Source organism: Nipponia nippon, unplaced genomic scaffold (genome assembly GCF_047370975.1).
Source record: "Nipponia nippon isolate SJK-2023a ecotype South Korea unplaced genomic scaffold, ASM4737097v1 scaffold_2, whole genome shotgun sequence".
Taxonomy (NCBI): Eukaryota; Metazoa; Chordata; class Aves; order Pelecaniformes; family Threskiornithidae; genus Nipponia; species Nipponia nippon.
This window is the reverse complement of record NW_028262336.1, coordinates 36,922,569-36,944,230: the sequence shown is the minus strand read 5'-3', so window position 1 is coordinate 36,944,230 and position 21,662 is coordinate 36,922,569. Positions and strand designations below refer to the sequence as shown.

General features: G+C 42.5%; 1 protein-coding gene across 2 annotated transcripts in view; it reads left to right on the top strand.

Moving 5' to 3' along the window:
• The first annotated feature begins 8,581 nt into the window (after positions 1-8,581).
• The window catches only part of LOC104015758 (amine oxidase [flavin-containing] A), a 41,507-nt gene continuing 28,426 nt past the window's right edge, over positions 8,582-21,662 (top strand). For both annotated transcript variants that reach the window (XM_087758099.1, XM_087758098.1), the window contains exon 1: positions 8,582-8,716. In XM_087758099.1, coding sequence (XP_087614225.1) covers positions 8,638-8,716 — 79 coding nt within the window. In that variant the 5' untranslated portion in view covers positions 8,582-8,637. The remainder of the gene's footprint in view (positions 8,717-21,662) is intronic.

Below are 21,662 nucleotides of genomic sequence, written 5' to 3'. Positions count from 1 at the left end.
TAAATTTGCTTCTTGGGATGGGTGCTGAGAGTTTTAGGTATTCAGTGAAGCAGTCATTAATCTAGAAGAGAGATGAAGCTGTCCACATGGCTTCAGCTGAGTACATCCCATACAGGATTTGCAGAGGACAACAGCCTTCATTTCTTTTTGGATGCTTTCTACAGGTTTCCAATGATGTTTTACCTGATAGACAGTGAGAGGCATGGCAATTTTCTCTGACCTACTTTTAGCAAAGGTTTTTGATGTTTTTTGTTCTTGTATCAAAGGCTGGAGTTCAATGGCTCTAACTGGATTATTTATTCCGGCTGGTGTTTCCACCAGGCTCTTTCTTACTCTCAGATCAAATCTTATTTTACTCCTTTGGTACTTAACTGCATCCACTAATGATCTCCACAGATCTCCCCATATTCCTATAATGGCTGCTCTACTTCTAAAATCCTCTTCAAACTGCAGCCAGGGTTTGTGACCTATAACCAATTCTTGTTCTTCAAATGTACTATCATGTTCACATTGTTGTTATCCCTTACACAAGCTTTGATATAATCTCAAAATGATACCAGCAATCCATGAACTATATACAAACCACTTTTCTATGGAGCTGGTAATTAAAGGAACGTTTTGTTCGTATCACTGAAAGTGCATTGTAAAACCCAATGCATAAAAATTATCTGATAGTGTGATGGTGGTGAAGAACACACAGAAAACTTGATAGCAGCAATGGCGCTGCATGGTATAAATCTGTTTCATGTCCTTTAAAGAATGTGAGCAAAGTTCAGTTCTTCACGTAAAGTTCTATCCACCAGCTGAAGTATACATTGTGCAATACAGTGTAATACACTCTCAGAAATATAGTAGTGTAGGTCTGGTACACAGTGGTGGACTCAGAGACCTGAAATGTACAGGTTGAATGTTAAGCCCATGCCTGCTGAGGAGCTGAGTCCAGGAGGGAAGACTTAGAAATTTCTCCCCATTTCCAGAGGCAAAGGCAGCTCCACCACAGCTGCTCCTTGCTGTCTCCTACATGCCTGCTTGGGGTCTTTGGGTGCCTCTTGGCCAAAACTCTTGCAGACATCTCCCACTGGCAGCTATTCGGGCAGCTCCTTTCGAATGTGACCCCATGCTCTGAACTGCTTGCATGGCCACTTTGCCTCCAGCTTGCTCCTTCTGTTCTGCAATGAAAGCACCACGTGTGCTGCCTAGCAAGGTCTTCCCTCATGAAGATGGTAGGAAGGAGCTCCAGAGGTTTGAGCAGTACCTGGAGCCCTTCTTTTAGATCTTCCTTGCAGTCTCTCCCACCTACCGACTTCATATTGGAGCTTATATTGAAGCTAAAAGTGTTAGTAGAACTAAGCATCCAGAAGGATTTATTTAATTTAAGCTTGCTGAAATCATTTCAGGACTTCTTTTATTTGAAAGCAAACAAAGACATATACATATTGTTGAAATCCTTATTACTACAGTCAGTGAATAAATTTTATCTCATAGGTACTAAAATAAACTCCCTTTATAGGGAGATAAATTGAGACAAAGGGGAAGACTTCTTGTGTGTCTCAACACTGGCAGTTGAAGTAACGCACATAATTAAAGACAAAGGCTAGTGAGCTAAAGAGGTTAAAAATGAGTTACCAGCATAATCTTTTTAGTCACACATACTAACTTTAACTTGAATTGCCTCTATTTGTTTTGTTAGCAGGAGTCATATATCTGAAACTATGTTGCTTTCACTTCTTATGTAAAAAAAACCACAAACCACACATAGGAATTGTAAATTTTTAAAGGTGACAATAATATTTTGTGATCTCCTAGTACAGCCCCCAGAAGATGTTTATCAAGAGGTTGTTTGGAATCTGCTGATGCCACTGTAGTGGAACTTAACTAGTTATGAAATTATAAAGATATCTAAAAACAGTTGCTTTCTTTCAGAAAAGCTGTATATGGAGGAAGGCTGAGTCCTGAGAAAAAAAATGGGCTTATCACACTTCACCTGCTTCTTCCTGAAGCAGTGTATATGTGTCTTCTAATACCAGGAAGGAAACTCTCCTCACTCTGCCATGGCCTTACAGAACAACCGCTTCTTTGTGTGAGAGCTGCCTGGCCATATCTGACTTCTTCTGGTACACGGAGATTTGGGCTTTATTTCACCCACTGATGAAGCCTGCCCAATGCTCATTAATATGATTCTCAAATTTTCAAGATCTACTTCATATAAAAATATCTGACAATTTTGAGACTTATACAAAGAGGAGAGATTGATGCTGTTAAAAGATCAATAACAATTTTAGTCAGCCTGCACAATCGCACAGGGAAGTTACTCTAAAAAATTTGAATGGGGTTTCCTTCCCAATGAGGTTTAATGAGTTTCCTTCCCAAACAGATCTTCCCAGAAGATCTGAATTTTTGTACCCCACATGCCTAGGTATGTTGTATTATAAAATGAAATAAAGAGTTAGAAATATTTTACAAAATGAAATTATTGATGGTATCCTAGCACCGAAAGAAAATATTCACCTAACTCTTTGGTGGCTAAAAATGCTTAAAATTTTATTCCACATTTCTGCAAACTCAAAATATCTTTTGGTGCCCTGAGGTAGTGAGAATTTATCTAGTGAGTATGTAACAGGTTTCTCCGAGGGAACAGAAAACTTCACTGTGCGTAGCTGAGGGCGTTCTCCTTTAGGGCATAAGTCTCAGCTTGTATTTTGTTTTTCTGTTCCCAGGTGTAGAGGAGCACTTTGAAATTTGGAAGAACATTTTAAATATATTCTAGTACATTTACGTAGGGACATTAAAGTCATTGTAGTTGACCTTTTCCTCATGGCTTTAAGAAAACTCCTTACAGGCAGTTGCCTATTTTCCCCCATCCCCACCAAAAGTTTCCAGGCGCCCAAATGCAGCACAGTCATGTGAATGATGCCTTCTGCATCTGGAACTGCAGAGGCGACCAAGGTCTCTGGAGTGGTGCAGGAGATGGAAAGTGAGTAAGTAGATCTAGGGCTGATCGGTCGCTGAAGAGCAGAAACTCTGCCGGTGATGGGGGCTGGCTTGGAACACCCCACTCCCCATGTGCCTCTCCGTGTGCCACTGCCACCATCTTGCACTCAGGACGGACACCGTACCAGGAGGTCTGTTGGATGCTCAGTAATTGAGGGAGTGGGAAACACGGGTCAAGGAGAGGGTGAGCACTGCATTTTTATTGCTTGTGTTCATATTTCAGAAGATTCCCGGTTGAGATTACAAGGTAAAATGAACGAATCAAATGTTAATAGCCATGAGCAATTATAATTTGCTTCAAGGTGCTTATTCATTGATTAGAGTTTAGTGCGGCGCCTGAAATAGCACTATCCAAGAAGCATGAAGTCGTTATAGTTGTTGAAAACATGCCAGTAAAAACGAACAGTGACAAATAAGCATGCCACAGCTATCTTTGTGTACAAAAGCATTTTTTCATACCAGTGAAGACTGTTTTACAATATCAGACTGGTGATTGTTTTCTGATAGTTTGGAATACACACCTAAGGAAAAAAGTGGACTTGAAAAGCTAAGAATATACATCCTAGTCAATAAAAATGTCCATCAATACTCTACAATACCTCACAGCTTACCAGTTTGACTCTTACCAATTTTTACCAACCTGTCGCACAACCCCTTTATGAATTCGCTACTCGGGCCGTTCCAGTTGGTCTAAGTTAACTACCTATTCGATGGACCAGAGAGAGGCAGAGAGATTGTATGAACATCCCCTAGGATGGATCTGCTGGATCTGCTTTGGGCAGGAGGCTGGACTGCCCCTTCCTTGCTATTTGGGAATAAGTGTTTTCTCTCTTTCCACTTTCATAAAACCCTTGGAGAGACTCTGATCTGGGGTTGTTTGTTTGGATTTTGTTTGTTTCAGAGGAAAGCGCTCTAAAGCTTGAAACATTTTATAGAACAATATTTTCTTTTTTTTTACTCATGGTGTACAACATTGTGCATTTACATGGGCTAACATTGCCTTTTATCATTTCCCTTACTGATAAAGTCCCTGGAAAAAAAAAGCAACAATTCTGTAAACATCATTAGCACTGTAAATTAATTGATGACCCCAACTTTAGCATAAGGTAGTTTAAGAGGTACTGTTCCAAAATAGAAAACTGTCCTTAGAAAATCCAGTATCACCTACAGCTGAGGCTTGAAATTACTCCATACCATGCACGCTGTTGCCCAAGAGAACTACCAAGTCTGATGTTTGGAAGAGTTTGGGGTTTTTTTTCACAGTTTTTCATGTTTCAGCTTGATGTAACCCGGAGTACTAACCATGTAATGACCAGAATTAAAATGTCTGTGAATGTAAATTTATGTGAATCAAACTTTGCAAAAGGCTCTGATACTTTCTGGAAAGCTCACCTTTGTGCCTGCAGAGTAGAGTGCTAATCAACAGAGATGAGTTAACGGCAAAAATTTCAGCTGGCGGTAACACTTAAGATGGCATGTTCTAGGATATTTCAGATAAGCTCTGTTGGTATCATTAAGATATAGAAAAATTATGTGACTTTAGAGGTAGCTAAGTGGTGGTAATTATGATCTTAATAATGACAACCACTCTGATAATGCATTGTTGCCTTACAGCACTTAGGTTCTCTCTATTTACCTGTCAAAAGACATTCATAAAACAAATAAAGAACTAAAAAATTATACTGTATACACGAATGTCCAATAGATAATGTTTTTTATTTTGAGAAAAATTAGCTCAAATAAGGATCCAAAGACCTCCTGAAGCCTTAGACTGCAAGCCATGAACTTTCACCTAGATACGCTGACCGTATGCTGAACTCCTACCTAGCTACATGAAGGAAGGCCCTGAAACCGGTGCAACCCAGGAAGGTAAGGTAGCTAAAACCATCGGCAGAAGCTGCACCTAATCAAGATAGGAAAAAGAATGACCTGCCTGCAGACTGGGAAAGGATCCAGTAAGGAACCAGGAGACCCCAGACCCGAATATTACTATGGGACCAAACCGTCCCATGAGGGGAGGGGAACGTAGACTGTAAGGGTATAATTGCCCAGGGATTTCTTTGTTTGGGGTCCCTCTCCGGAGGCAGCCAACTTGAGCTGCTCTTCACCGCTGTACCACTCCATAAATTCAGCTGGCGTACGTCATGGCGGAGACTCTGCTTCAGGGAAACCTAGGGTTGAACCTGAGAGGAAAGAAAGCACTCGAGGGTGAGTGTGTGTGTGTGTGTGTGTGTGTGTGTGAGCTAGGAGTCGAAAAGGGGCGCCCGTCAGCTCAGTGGAGCTGCCCGCTGCGAAGGGACCCCAGCCCTAGCAGTTAAAGTCTCGGGTGGTGTGCGTGCGACTCCCTGGATGGTGTGTGAATGCTTGGGCGGCTGCTGCTCCCTTAACACTCACATCAGTAGCTGGTAAAACTGGAAGCAAAACACTTGTAGTACAATAAAGAACTTGATGATGACACTTATCTTTGGATATTTTTCATGTTCTTTGATCAAGAAATTGATGTATTTTTGCCCATTCTTGGGGCCACATGACAATTTTTGTTGTTGCTGACACAGCTGTGATCTCAAGTGAAAGCCTTGCTCTGGATGTTCTACTGTATTTTAGTGTTTTTTTTCCTGGTAAGTGCAAAAGTCTATGTCAGTCCTGCGACTTTCTATACCTTCACATTAACGATCATGCTCATTCTGCAAGCTCAGCAAATTATTAGTACAACTCGTTCACTGAAGCAGACGTAAATCAACCAGACAGATTGCTAGGAAATGGTTTCAGCAACAGTAGCTTCCTATGCTCACCTTTCAGAATTGTCCTAGTTTTTTATAGTGCATAAGGAATAGGGCCCATTGGTGAGCATTTCTTTATTATTCAACTCTCTGTTCTGAGCAACAATTAACTTCTTTCCAAATAAAATTTAACTGCTTGGAATAAAATTTCCTTTACTGTAAAGTTTGCCATCCCTTTATTTTGTTGGTTTCTGAACACATTTCAAATTTCTCTTTGAAAACGTGGTCACAACATTTAGGAAAGGAGGATCACTCTCAATATGACACATCACCTGCTTCCTTCCCTGCTTCTTGCATTTTCAGCAAGTCCTCAGCATACCCTGATGGACCCACCTGAGAGGCCGACAAGATCTCGATCATCTCCCACTGGGTTCACCCTGTTGTTCTCAAGCAAAGCTTAAGTATCTGCTTGCTTTTTTTCCCAAATTCTAGATGTCTGCAGATCTGTATGAGTTGAGGTAGAATTATTCTGAGGTATCTTATTTATATCACACAGATGCTAAGGGCTTAGCAGTTATGTGGTTCTGACAGCCATCGCTACCCCCGGAGGCTGCTAGTGTCCGAGACAACCCTTGGTAGCCCCTTAGATATTTTTTTGGTCTTTACTCCAAGGGTTGAGGCAAACACAATGTGTGCAATTCACACTTTGATGTCATCTCTCATCCTTAGAGCTGCTCTAGGTAAAACCACTTGAATCTCTATGGCTCTTTAACAAGCCCGTTACAGCTCCTTTTAACGCTAGAGAAGTTTTGGCAAGCTTATCTATCAGCAAGTTATCTGGATACACACAAGTTTCCTGTTCTTATCACAGAGGATGTTCTTGTTGTTCTCCTCCAAATGTGGCTTCTGGATTATGAGGGAGGTGCTGCTTGGTGAAGCTTTTTATTTGTCAGATTCCCTGTGACCTGCTCAATGGGGCCAGCAGAGCTGTGAGGGTGGGTATCCTCACCACCTTCAAGAAGTAGATTTTTTTCCCCAATAAGTGCAGAAGGCTGTTGGTACATTACATTTTCTGTTTCAGAATACTTATCACTCTCACAGTCTTGGACTGTCCCCTTTTTGCACACTTTACTCTGGCATGCAAGCAGCAGCAATCTCAGTGATAATGAGCTTCTGCGTCAGTAGACGATCTCTCAGAGCAGTAGGGATCTTGTTGTTCTTTTTGTTTGCTATAGCACCTGGCACTTGCGTGTCTGCAGCTAGTACAACACCCTTAATTAGCACTGCACATCTACTTTACTTTTTAAAGTACCTGGTTTTATTTTGGAAGAAGATCCATTATTCCGTCTCCTGTGTTGTTGATCCACGTGGAGCTTGATGATTTCATACATGTTTCTGCCTTCAGTCACTGTTGTCATAGAATCATAGAATGCTTTGGGTTGGAAGGGACCTTTAAAGGCCATCTAGTCCAACCCCCCAGCAATGAGCAGGGACATCTTCAACTCGATCAGGTTGCTCGGAGCCCCATCCAACCTGACCTTGAATGTTTCCAGGGATGAGGCATCTACCACCTCTCTGGGCAACCTGATCCAGTGTTTCACCACCCGCATCGTAAAAAATTTCATCCCTATATCTAGTCTGAATCTTTCCTCTTTTAGTTTAAAACCATTACCCCTTGTCCTATCACTACAGCCCTATTAAAAAGTCTGTCCCCATCTTTCTTATAGGCCCCCTTTAAGTACTGAAAGGCCGCAAAAAGGTCTCCCCGCAGCCTTCTCTTCTGCAGGCTGAACAACCCCAACTCTCTCAGCCTGTCCTCATAGCAGAGGTGCTCCATCCGCCTGATCATTTTTGTGGCCTCCTCTGGACTCGCTCCAACAGGTCCATGTCTTGCTTATTTGGCACAACTAGCACAACCCAAAAGTCCTAATTTTTCCCACTGTAAGAAAGCCGAGGCATTTCTGAGGACACTGACTGTGTAGTATTGCCGTCTCATTCAATTTTTTGGTCATAGCCAGGTATGGAATATGATTGCAGAATTGGGCAACTCTCAGAACTTATATCAATATTTAACAAAAAGTGACATTAGGATTTTCTGTAATTATGTGAATTGTAAAGGTCTTCTGTGCTTACTTGGAAGGGGATGGACAGGCTTTCTATTTTTCCTACTTAGCTTCACAGAGATGACATTTACACTTCGGCAATAAAAATCGTACGAGCTGTAAAATGCATGAAAAAATCACAATCATCATGTATTTCAGAGCCGTAATAGCAGAAGTACAAACAACATTGGTATTTTGGCAACCAGTTATCATTTCAGGCATTGTCTTTGGGAAGCTGCTGAACCAGTCAGTCCCTGGCTCATGGACCGAGTGCTATTTGATTCTAGTACAAGGTGAGGCTTGTATGCTGCTGTAACCTGTGACACTCTAGCTCCATGGATGTCCTCCTCTCCCACCCTGACTGCTAGCACACTTTCTACATTTTAGGACATAAAAAGGGGTTAGCGAGCGCAGGCTGCTACAGCTGCCGCATCCTGCAACAGGCACGCTGTCGCCCGCCTGCCTCCAGCCCTGCTGGTGCTCCCGGCACGGGCTGGTGCGAAACCGAGCCGCTACGGAGCCGGGCCCAGGCAGAAGGTTTAACCGGAGGCAGCGTGTGGCACCGCCGTCCCCCCCCCCCCCGCTCTCCGCCGCCCTCCCGCCCCGCCGGGGCCTCGCATCGCCCCGTCGGGCCGGGCCGGAGGGGCGAGCACCGGAGGGGCGTGGCTGTCCTGTACCCCGCCCCCGAGCGGCGCCCATTGGTGGCTGCGGCGCGGGGCCCGCCCAGGGGCGGGTCCGGGGCGGGTGGGACGGCGCGGCGCTGTCAGCTCGCCAGAGGCGGGTGGGAGCCGCCGCCGCCGCCGCCGCCGCCGCGGGAGGGTGGGATGGCGACAGCGGTCGGGACGGGGGGCAGCGACATGGCCGAGAAATACGACGTGATCGTGGTCGGGGGCGGCATCTCAGGTGGGTCCGGGGGGCGGACTGAGCCCGTCCTGCGCCGCGGGCGGCGGGGGGCACCGGTGTTCGGGGCCGCGGTGCTCCCGGCTGGGCAGCTGGGGCTCGTCCCCACCGCTGGCCTCAAGGCTTGGGCGATGGTTAACGAGAGTGGCGGGTCTCCAGGGGCTTCAGATACCCTTGGGGGCGGGGGGGAGGGAAAAATGATCCAGGTCGCTATTCTAGGACGTATTTGCTGCTTCTTGCGTTGGTTTATACTTCGTGCTCGTCAGAAGAGAGTCTGTAGGAAAAGTGACTTTATAATGCCCACAGGTGCAGGAGAATGCAGGGATACAGGCCGGGATTTTTGCATCCCGACAAAGACGGTATTTCGAAGTTGTGCGTTTTTGGGTGGCAATTGCTTTCTTTCGAAAAATACTGCAGAAAGACATCTGGGAATATCTGTAAAAACAGGTTAGGTTTTGTTACTGTGCGAAGAGCTGTACTACAGACAGCCGTATTCCCCCAGTGCGATGGACTCTTCACACTTCACTAGGAAATACTTCCCAAAATACCCTTCAGATCTACTTTAACACTGGAAAGTGCATTGTGGCTCCTGATCCTCATACTTAAAAGAAGTAACCATTCTTATGGCACCTGATGGTACCTAAGATGATAATGTTGCTATGTTGGAGAAAATCTGTATTTGGCTTGTCCATCAGATAAATACTGTGTTAGCAGCTTTGGCCAGGTTTAAGTTTTCAGGGAGTCTTTACTTCACTAATGACTCAGAAAAGGTGAGTTATGTGACTTCAGTGATATTACAACCACTGTTGCTATAGGTAAAATTAGTTTTTGTTAGAATTGAGAAAGAGTCAGAGGCTTTCCTTCCTTTAAACTGCAGTGAATTAATGCATGAAACAGCAAATCGTTTACTTAATTACATTATTTCATTTGCTAAAACAACAGTAATTGTTTAAATAATTATTTGTGACAATGTAATTATGTAAATAATCTGTAGTATTGCCAAACAGAAGGAAAGAGTTTGGACTTAGTTTTGCTTGCTTTTTAGTTTTATCAGATGCCTGGGTATTTTCCTGCTAGCACGAGTTGTTTGGTCTTCATCCTTAAGATTCCTGTCATGCACAGAGTACCACCCGTACTGTGTGCAGCTCATGGCGATGTGATCTTAGTATGGTGTTTAGGGCTCTGAGAAGCTCTTCTTCCCTTGAGGGTGCCTTGCTCCTCAGGCTTTCCAACCTGTAGCAGTGTTTTGGAAAATGCATCAAGTGTGTCTAAGCGGTATCTTGCCTCACTAGTACAAGAATCAGTAAGTTACTTCAGAACACTTAATGCCTTGGACTAAAGCCTGGTGTGGAGTCTGAAATGGAGCCAAGCAGGAAATTTCAAGGCGTTGCAGTCCCTGAAAATTTGTCAGTGGCATTAGGAAGACAAATAAACATGTCACAGCACTCTTGGGGCACAGGAACATTTTTCTTGCTGATCGAAACCATTATGTCATGCCAGTGGCATAGAAATTGGTGTTTGCCTGTTACGAATTAGAACAGGCACCATTTTAAGAAAGCAGCTTTAGAAAAATGAACAATAAATGCTTTATTTCGTAATTAATCCATCTCTGTAATTCATGTCAGCTCTTGGTTTGTTTTGCTTTTCACACAGCTTCTCTGTTGCTACTGTTCCTGTACCAATATACCTACACCTCAGTTCTGTAAGAGGTTAGGCAGTGCTGCTTTCTGGTCTTAAAAAACATAATCTGTATCTAGAATTTTGGTTCTGGTGAGACAAATGGTAAAACATGCTCCAGTATGGACGGAGTTTCACCCTTTACACTTCTGACTCCAGTCTTGACTTGCTGCTACTTATTTCTTTGAAGATGTATTTGCAATTGCCTCGTCTGATAAGGTTACTGTCTTCTCTCTGTTTACTATATTTTAAATACTCATTACCTGATGCTTGCAAGAAACAATGGGAAACTTTGGGATAAACTAGTTCTTTACTAGAAATACATGAAATGTATATCAGGTATAAGCAACCTGCTTGCTGTATTAAGTGTGAGCTTCCCAGCATTGAGATTGTGGCTTTTTAAAATATTTGTGCAATATTTGCAAAATGAAGCTCAAATCCTAACTGGCATCCCTGGAGATATCTGTTCCTCAAAGTGAAGCATGGTCTTGAGAGCCAGTTTCTGCACAACCTAAGGCACACTTCTTCATCCACGCTGCTGGCCTCTGTATGCGCACGTCTGTACGTGGTCATTCACAGGGACACAGAATCCGCTCTGCCTGGAGGAAGCTTCAATCTAGGGGTGGAGGGAGCTTCTGCAAAGAGTGCTTCACAGTGGGGAAGCTCTTGGAAAATGAACTTGGCTCTGGTGGCCTCTGCCGCTGAGATTTGTCTGCTGTACCCCCTGGAATCATGTTCAAACTGTCCAGGCTGCATCAGCAAGTACGTCTGGACCCCTACAGAGAGGGAGCTTAAGAGCTTGGGCTACATTCCTCTTTTTACTTGGGTGTGCATGTTAAAAATGTGGATGGTGGCCAGGAAAAGCCCCAGGCACATGTTTGTATCATTCTTAATGGATAGTGTCCTACATAATACAGTTAATATTATTATAACATTTTATACTCAAGCATATTAAATAAACTGATGCCTGAAGTTAAAGACTTTCCCCATACCCATGGGGAGTTCTTATTTATATGCCTTGAATATTGCTCCCGTTTTCTATTTATAGGGGTTTTCTACTGAACTGAAGAGGGTGTTCTGGTTTGGATTGATTTTGACCTTTTTCTTGTGCATTTTGGTTTCGGCTATGAAATTCCCTCATTTGTTAAACACAGCAAGCTGACAGCACATGACGTGCCATGGATGTGTGTCTGATTAATTGGTGGGATCATAACCCTGAGATCCCATCAGACAGTCCTCTGACTCTTGGGTTAAGGGGCTACACTAGTTGAGAACTAGGAGATTGTCATCCTCTGTGTGGACTACCTACTGCATTGAGAGCTCCCAGAAGCTGTTCCTTTTATGCAGCAAGTCACTACCATACTTCTCCTGACACATCGTCCCCATCGCAGCTCCATTACCCGCTCCCCAAGCTAAGGCCGTAATTACAGGGAAATTCAAATTTTGGCTCCATAGCCCTGGGATGGAGCATACCCGCTTGCTCTGAGATACAAGATGGGTTGTAAGGAGGTCCAGGATGCTCAGTCACTCCTTGGGAACTGCTTATTAACAACTGGACAGCATTAAGGGCTTGGAGAGTTTTGACAGAAACCTCAGATATTACAGCTTTTGAGATCTAGAAAATGGCTGCTGCCTACATGTGACCTGTAATTCCTCAAAACTTTCTAACTGACCTTATTGGGGTATATGGATGATAAAACGTGCTATGTTTACTCAAAGGCTACCTCGTTGCCAAATTTCAAGTTGCTGCTAGAACTTCCAAAATAGGAAAGGGAAAAAAAAAAAGGCCATCAGTTTTCAAAATCAAAGAATAATGTTTGTTTCCTGGAGGTTTAGAAATAGCCAGCCAATTTTGACCAAGATTTTCCAGCAAAAAAGAATCAGCCTGAAAAACACACCCTGAAAATTCAAGCTTAAATTGTTCAAATTTGGCAAAAAAAGAATGCAAGCAAAACACCCCAACTTTTTCAGCGGGAAGCTTGGGGTACATTCATCTGCCAGCCTCACCTTACATGTGAATTTTGCACGCTGGAAGCCCAGTTTATCAAAGGAAGGCATGGAGAATTTAGAATGTTTGTCTACATAATGCAAACCAGAGATGCGTCAGATATGGAGAAGTATGTCCAGCAGCAGGCAAGTCCAAGAGAACTTGTATGCAAATATCTTTTGGAACAAATTTCAGCACATCGTGTTACAAGCACAAAGCACAAGGGAAAAACAGCCATAATTGAAACTTGCACTGAAGATTATAATTCTTTGACATGGGTACTTATTTCCAAATAAAACCACATTTGTTCTTAGCTTGAAACAAGGAGATCTCATGGCTCAACGAAACGGACGCTTGGATTTGCCAGCCACATGCAGGAAGCAGCACTGTTTTCTGTTGCACTTATGGAGGGGTCCAAGGGCCACAAATTGTAGGAGAAGCTGGGTTGTAAAAATAGTAGCAATTAGTCTTTATATTGAAATAAAACATATGATATACTATTAAGGCTTTTTTTTCCTCTCTCCATGGAAGAGCGCTATGCATTGGCATCCCCTGCTCCATGGTGTGTGATCGACAACCTTACCACTTGAGCTACCTACGCATTGGCTGCGGTCTCTGAGTGAAACACTGAATAATGAGGAAATGCAGATTTTCCTTGCTTGCTATAATGGCAGCACAACTTATGTTGTATACTGCTTTGTTTGTTTTGACAGCATGCCAAGCTGCTAGTGGGTGGTAGTGTCAAATAAACTGTCAAATACACAGTTGCTGGTAGAAGATATAATCAGTCCCACCTATGTAAAACTGGAGTAGTTGTCAGTAGATTTTTTTTCTACAGTTACTTCTAAATTCACCCAGAATTTGACCTGTAGGAATGCAATAGCTGGTTCCTAAAATGTATCCTGTGTTCCTCACTTTACATCTGCCCTGTGCTGGGCTCCAGCTACCTGGTTCCTTCCCGCTTTCTTTCTGGCTCCAACAGGAAAGCTGATAATTGGTGATAATATTGTCACTTGGTACTAGAAATTCCTGTAAGCCATTTTTTGGGATGCAGAAATAAATAGCAATGTTTCACAGAGCTCTCAGTTCCCCATGTACTGCTAGCAAGCTGACTGCCATTATGAGAATAATTTACAGCAGGAACAAAACAATCAGACCTCCGGATAAAGTATAATGGATGTTAGGTACAATACTCACAAAAAAGCAGAAGTACCACTTTCCATGTGCTGCCTTCTTCATAATGTGTTCTAATGTTTTGCTACTAAAGATGCCAAACCTTATAACGTGGGGCATGGGTTTTGGTTAAGACACTCCTTTGTGTTATGCTCAGTGCTAGATCATAGAATCATGGAATCGTTTAGGTTGGAAAAGACCTTTAAGATCATCAAGTCCAACCGTTAACCTTGCACTGCCAACTCCACCACTAAACCATGTCCCTAAGCACCATATCTACACGTCTTTTAAATACCTCCAGGGATGGGGACTCAACCACTTCCCTGGGCAACCTGTTCCAGTGCCTAATTACCGTTTCGGTGAAGAAATTTTTCCTAACATCCAACCTAAACCTCCCCTGGCACAACTTGAGGCCATGTCCTCTTGTCCTATTGCTTGTTACTAGGGAGAAGAGACCGACCCCCACCTTGCTACAGCCTCCTTTCAGGTAGTTGTACAGAGCGATAAGGTCTCCCCTCAGTCTCCTTTTCTTCAGGCTAAACAACCCCAGCTCCTTCAGCCGATCTCGTATGACTTGTTCTCTAGACCCTTCACCAGCCTCCTTGCTGGTGAAGATGCTTAGTTTTGGCCAAAATATGGTTGTGATATGTTCATTATATAACTAGATTTAGAAATATTTTTTTTTTTCTTCATCTTTCATCATATTCTTCATCTGGTTTTCTACGGTAAATGCATCACTTATAAACATTCTCTAACCCAGCAGGTAACCTGAATAGTCACAGCTGATTCTGCTCCTGAATGAAGAATGTGTCAGATTTTCTTCCGGCAAAACCAAAACGTACACCAGCGTGATTCATAGGTTAGCAAATTCAGAGCTCCTAAGAGCCTATGGTTTGTCCTTGAGGTATAGATTTTGCACCATGCCTTAGGCTTAGGTGAAAGGTGTTGAAAGGTAGGAAAGAGTATTCCTGTTAGCTAGGTAGGTCTGAAGTCTTAAGAGTGTTATTTACTCCAGCGAGCAAAAGAAATAGCCAAGTAGTTAGGACAAATTTTAAACATCCTAGCATAACAAAAACGGGCATGGGACAGGCATTGTGTCTTTCCCAGGAATACCAATGCTGATGTTCTTGATATTTGTGGTAATGATGTTGATCATAGTTTTGCAGCAACATTTTTTCACATACATATTTAGCTGAAGATCATCGATTAACTGAGAGGAATTCATTCTGCATACTGATCAAAACAATTATCAGCATTAGAAAATGTACATAATTACCTTAGATGTTTCCATAAACTAGACAGAATCAAACCATCATCACTTTAGCTAGTGCTACTCATTTTAATATGTAAGGGGAAGGAGGATGCTCCATTTCTAACCCCATGCTTATACCAGTTAGCATTTTTCTGCCTTTGTTTTGGAGGGAGGGGGAGAGAGTTATTCTGGGAAAAAGTTGTTTACTGCAATGGGCTTTGGGTTTGAAAATCACAGTGGGTGTGTATGGAGGAGTGGATTCATCCTCAGGATACAATTCCTTCTTCCTGCCCACTGTGTTTCTGATAACATTGTCCATGAGAAACTTGTCTTTGTACCCTTCAGAACAAGGCTTGCATCTGTTGAAAGTGTTTAGACAGTAGCGCCATTGAAACCAGTTAGAGTGGCGTGGTCTCGGTTGGACAATGTACTCTGTAATAGAAAATATCTATTCTCCTTTGGTTGAAATCTTTGCTGAATCAACTGGATTACTTTTGCTAGAGGGGAAAAAAAGAATTGATGAAGAAGAAATTAAAAACATTTACCTGAAAATGAAAAATAAATAAACACAACATCATCCCCAGTACCAAGTATTCTACAACAAGGATGGTGAAAGAACATATGGAAAGATAAAATACAGTTCCTGAAAAACAGAAAGTTAGTGATGTTATGGTATTAGGCAACAATGAAGAAGAAATGAATGTAGACTTGTGATCTGCACTGTGTATTCTTGCTGTTTTGTGTAAATTCAAAGAGCTGTAATTTAATTAATAATTTTTTTTTTTTTTTCATTCTCAGTGGCAATTTTAAAACTTCGAATCTGTGAAGGAAAACAGTTCTTTCATTCTGAGCCTTCTATATGTTGTTCCCCACTAGTGATTTCTCTGGTCAATCTGATGTAACTGAATACTCTAAGCTCTGCACACACCATGGCTGACACAGCTTCCCTGTTGTTTGCGAACAGAGAAGGACTGGTGGGTGATGTGACGGTTGGAGGCTGTCTTGGGCACAGCAATTGTGAAATGTTAGAGTTTTCAATCCTTGGAGAAGTAAGGAGGGGGGTGAGCAGAACTGCTACCCTGGACTTCTGGAGGGCAGACTTTGACCTGTTCAGGAGCCTGGTTGACAGAGTCCCTTGGGAGGCAGTCCTGAAGGGCAAAGGAGTCCAGGAAGGCTGGACATCCTTCAAGAAGGAAATCTTAAAGGCGCAGGAGCAGGCCGTCCCCATGTGCCAACAGACGAGCCGGTGGGGGAAAAGACCGGCCTGGCTGAACAGAGAGCTTTGGCTGGAGCTCAGGAAAAAAAGGAGAGTTTCTGACCTTTGGAAGAAGGGGCAGGCCACTCAGGAGGACTACAAGGATGTCGTGAGGTTATGCAGGGAGAAAATTAGAAGGGCCAAAAAGCCCAACTGGAACTTAATCTGGCTACTGCTGTAAAAGACAATAGAAAATGTTTCTATAAACACATTAGCAACAAAAGGAGGGCTAAGGAGAATCTGTGCGGGGGGAACATAGTGACAAAGGAGGAGGAAAAGGCTGAGGTACTTAATGCCTTCTTTGCCTCAGTCTTTAATAGTCAGACACCAGTTGTTCTTGGGGTACCCAGCCCCCTGAGCTGGAAGACAGGGATGGGGAGCAGAATGAAGCCCCCATAATCCAAGGGGAAATGGTCAGCGACCTGCTACACCACATAGACCCACACAGGTCTATGGGGCCAGATGGCATCCCCTGAAGGGTATTAAGGGAGCTGGTGGAGGTGCTCACCAAGCCACTTCCCATCACCTGTCAGCAGTCCTGGCTGGAAAGCTGCCCGGCAGAAAAGGACCTGGGGGTGTTGGTCTACAGCCGGCTGAATATGAGCCAGCAGTGTGCCCAGGTGGCCAAGAAGGCCAATGGCATCCTGGCTTACATGAGAAATAGTGTGGCCAGCAGGACCAGGGAGGTGATCGTCCCCGTGTACTTGGCACTGGTGAGGCCACACCTGTAATACTGTGTTCAGTTTTGGGCCCCTCACTGCAAGAAGCACATCGAGGTGCTGGAGCGTGTCCAAAGAAGGACAACGAAGCTGGTGAAGGGTCTGGAGCACAAGTCTTAAGAGGAGTGGCTGAGGGAACTGGGATTGTTTAACCTGGAGAAGAGGAGGCTGAGGGGAGACCTTATCGCTCTCTACAACTACCTGAAAGGAGGCTGTAGAGAGGTGGGGGTCGGTCTCTTCTGCCAAGTAGCAAGCGAAAGGACAAGAGGAAACGGCCTCAAGCTGCACCAGGGCACGTTTAGATTGGATATTAGGAAAAGCTTCTTCACCGAAAGGGTAATCAGGAACTGGAACAGGCTGCCCAGGGAAGTGGTTGAGTCCCCATCCCTGGAGGTATTTAAAAGACGGGCAGATGTGGTGCTTAGGGACATAGTTTTGTGGTGGAGTTGGCAGTGCTAGGTTAATGGTTGGACTTGATGATCTTAAAGGTCTTTTCCAACCTAAATGATTCTATTGCATTCTACATTTTAACTATATTTTAAAACTTATTTAAATACCATGCTGTGCATAAAAATTACAATGAAAAGAAAATCAGGGAGGGGGGAGAAGGAGAAGAAAGAGGTGAGCAAGGGAGATTTTATCCTACAGTCATGGTAGAAATGTTTTGCATCTCTTATTGACAGGTTCGTGTTTGTTTGCCAAAGAGCCTTCTAGTTGAATAATGAGAGCTGATTCTAAGATGACCATTGCCAGATTTAATTACTCAATTCTGTTTGGAAAAAGTTAGGTTTTCCATAGGGAAACAGTAAAAATAATCACAGCATTAACATGCTGTTACAGTGGAACTTTAATGAGGATGTGTTGACAATTGTCTCACTTTACTGATGTATTATGAGAAAAAAAGTTTAAAAATTGTTCCCCTGCTAACATCAGAAAAATGTAGATATTTTCCAGAAAAACATTTTTTTCCTTATGTTATTCAGTTAAAGCCTGCTGGAACACTATAATAATGGGTTAGTAGTCTTTCACACAACGTAATTATCCCACCCCATGTACAGTAGTGTGGATTAACAAGGATTTTGCGAAGGAATGTTGTATTAGGTTGGGTTTTGGCAAACTTTCAGCCCAATAGTAGATGCATAAAAGGCAAATGCACTTTGTCCAAAAGCTAGCAAGTAGGCAAACAACACATCTAGAAAACCAGCAGACAGTTACCTTTTCAATAGTAACAGATAATTTTCTCTGCCTTTGTTTTGGTGTGCTCAATATGGCACATACATAGTGGCCTCAGTTTGAAGGGTTAAAAGGTTAATGGTATCAGACTGTCATCACTCCCTTCGTTACCCTGTAAGGGTACTGCCCTTGCATGTTTTAGACATGCTCAGCATGCATCACATAAGAAGTGCTGTCTCTGGGAAAGATGCTGGTGATTTTTGCTTCTGATATGGTGTATCAGTGAACCGGTTCGATATACTGGATTTACAGAGCCTAGATTTTGAAAAGTAGAATCGCTATACTATTACTATAGAATTACTATCACATTTCCAATAAAGTAACTTTTTTTCAAACTTTTTTGTGCTACAGAGCTCGTATCTGCTCATATGTTCTGTATCAGTCCCAGTATTGAGGCAACTTGGAATTAATCTCATAAACACCAGTCTTATAAATGCTTCTTTACAAAATAGGGAAACATTTCCAACATTATCGGGCTTGGCTGGGAATCAAGCTCAGGTGTCTTAGGTCCCGGTCTTGTGCACTACCTGTAGAGCTGAACCTTTTTCTCCTATGAGGTAGAGACACACTTTGTTGTATTTTCCATTAGGCTACATACAAAATTCAGTATTTTTCAGCATGTCTATGTTTCAGCCATGGTGTATGTCTGGTAGTCTGCAGATTGGCATAAATTCATCTTAGTTTCCTTTTTTTTTTTTTTTTTTTTGATGCACTTGAAACTACTTCACTTGATAGGATTATGGCAGTTTTCTGAAATGAAAGCAGCAGCAGCTAGGATCTGTAGCAGCAGCAATTCTGAGTCCTTAATAGTGCTGCAAAATCAATAGGAATAGAGCTTTCCTGCATGGCATCTTCAGACGGGAGGAGCTTGGTGTGAGATTGCCGTAGAAACCTTTGTGGAGGATGTATAAGTCATCTCGCCTTGTTTATTCTCATCCAGTAACATGTGAATTTCTACAGCCAGATACTTCAAATGAGGCATAGTTTGGCAGGCTCCTTTCATCTTTCTGAGGCAAGTAGTATATTTCTAATTTGTAGAATTAGAGTGATATCTGGAAGGAGCACGGCCAGTGACTTGGGGAGGTTTGCAGCTTTATCTCTAGGCTACATTTGGAGGAGGAGGTAATGGGCCACAACAGCAGCCTCGGCTGTGACTGGCATGTCTGTGCTGCAGTCATACAGGCATATGGAGGTGTGTTTTAAAGTACCTCGTGTGAGTCTTGGCTGCAGCCTCAGAGGTCACAGCCCAGTGCTTGGTTTGGCCTGGTATGGCATGCTCGCAGGACACTGTGGATATCCACAAAATCACAGGACACTGTGGCTGGTGTCAGAGCCCAGGCGTGGTGGAGGGCCATGGCTCTAGAGCAGTGCTTGCATTGCGGGAGGCCCTTATGGTGTGAAGGTCCTGCCCTCCCCCTTGGCAACTCCTGGAAGGTACGCAGTGTCCTCTGGGAAAGTAGCGGAGATGTTGGAGAGGAGGTAAGAGGCTAGCTCCATGCAGCCTGAGGGGTGCTGAGCAGGCAGAGACGAGGCAAGGAAGTGGAAACGAGAAGGTCTTGTTCCTTCCTCTCTCTCATTCTCACCCATCGATCAAACAGAAATAAATGGTCACTCTCTGCTGTCCAGTCCTGTAGAGGGTACTGGAACAGCGACAAAAGTCTTGAAAATTCAAGTTATGGAGAAGATAAAGGGAAAATACTCAATCTATTTAGAGGTTAATTGTGTATCAAAAGCACGTAGGCTTCATGACCTGTGGGATGCTTAAGATATACCTGTGATAGCACCTGTATCTGGTGCACTTCAGTCACACCAGAATGGAGCTAAAGAGTTCGGTTCAATAGACAGCTACACAGAGATACCTCATGCGTGGGTGTTTTTGCCAGTCATCCATTTTAAAAGAAAATTGTTTCCATGCTTTAAACAAATAAATGTGTAGTAATAATCTTTAATCAACATATTTTGCATTGGTTTTATTTCTGAGTCAGGCCCTCTCCCAGTTGCCAGTAAGCCATTGCTGTCCCAATGTATCTCTTGCCCTTTCCCAGTCTGTGTAGCTCTGAAGCCTTTTTTTCTTTTGAATCAGTGTCTACGGTGACACTTGGGTTAACAGTAATGAAACTAAAAGCCTGTAAGGCTGGAGTGCAAGAAGTACAGTTTAACAAGCAAACAGGTTAGAGAACCTCAGTCACACTACCACGTTCTTCATCGTTTAGCAGTCCTTCTTTATTTAGATATATCATATAATTAAGCTATAATTAATTTAGATATATCATATAATTATCATATAATAAACCAGTGGTAAGCTTAACTTCCAACCCAGTCCAGTGCAACCATTATTTCTCCTAAACAGCTGTGGTGTGAATATAGCTATCGTATACACCATGAAATGATGGTCTTAGACACTGAGGACTTGCATACAATTTTTTTTTCATACCTAAGCCGGATTTTTTGCTGCTTCATGTTCCCTAGGGTAACACATGAATGCGCTGTGCATTTTTCAAGACTTGTATATCTACAGTAAACCTTCTTACAAAAGAATTACTCACTCATGCTTGAGTGTCCAGTGGTATTTATGCAGAATAGAGAAATTCAACCTTTTATTTTATATATGTAGGAAATCCACTTTTTTGTGACAAAAACCACTGTATATTTTGAAAAATCATTTTGCCTCATATAAAAATATAAATATTTGTAAGAAGATACTACAGTTTGCATTTCCAACATTATAGACTTGTGTCTTCTATGTTTATGTTGAGGAAGAAGAGAACATCATCACCAAAAGGATTAAAGAATTAACTATTAAAAAAAATGTAAAATGTTCTCTGTAGACTTTCATGCACAAAAAAAATAATCAAAAACTACTGAAAGAAATTAGATCAATTTATAAGGTGTTCACTGACAAGTAGCTTGCATTTTTAAAAACTAGAATATTAAATAGATGGAAGAATTAAGTATACTTTTGCTCCATCAACAATCTAAAGAATATGGTGCAAGGATGTAAAGTTATTTTTAGATGAGTATGGAAATCGTATATATAATTTTTGTCAATGTAAGACATTTGAACTTCCTCAGTTCTGGTTTCCAATGAATGCTGTTCCACTTCCCCGTTAAAAGATTATGTGAAGTTTATGGGCTATTCTGTATTGTCCTCAGAATAAATGAGTACACTTAACGCTGCCCAGAATGATTCCTCTCCTCTGATCTTTTCAGACGTGCATTCTTTGTAGGCTCACGAACAGTTGCTTTTAATCACATTTTGAGGTAGTGTAATAAACATGAAAATAATATTATTATTCCTTACTGCAGGGTATCTTAGGAGTTCTGATCAATAAGGCTGGCTTTCGTATACTTAAGCAGGGGAAACAACTCCAAAGAAACAATGCTTCAGTGCCAAATTGGCCTACAGGGCAATGGGATAATCTGATTTCACAAACCCATGATTGCTTTTTACAATTTCAGCTCGCATTTGTCAAAAGCAAAGAGGACTCTTGTCCTATTGAATTTTCAGTTGTCTCTAGTGCCTCTATCACAGAGTCCCATAATTAGATGATTTTTGCTGAGACCATAATTCCTTTTATAAAGTATCTACATACAGCCTGTTTGATTGCCATGGTCAAACTCCATTGCTTAAAATGAATCTTGGCAGTGAAGCA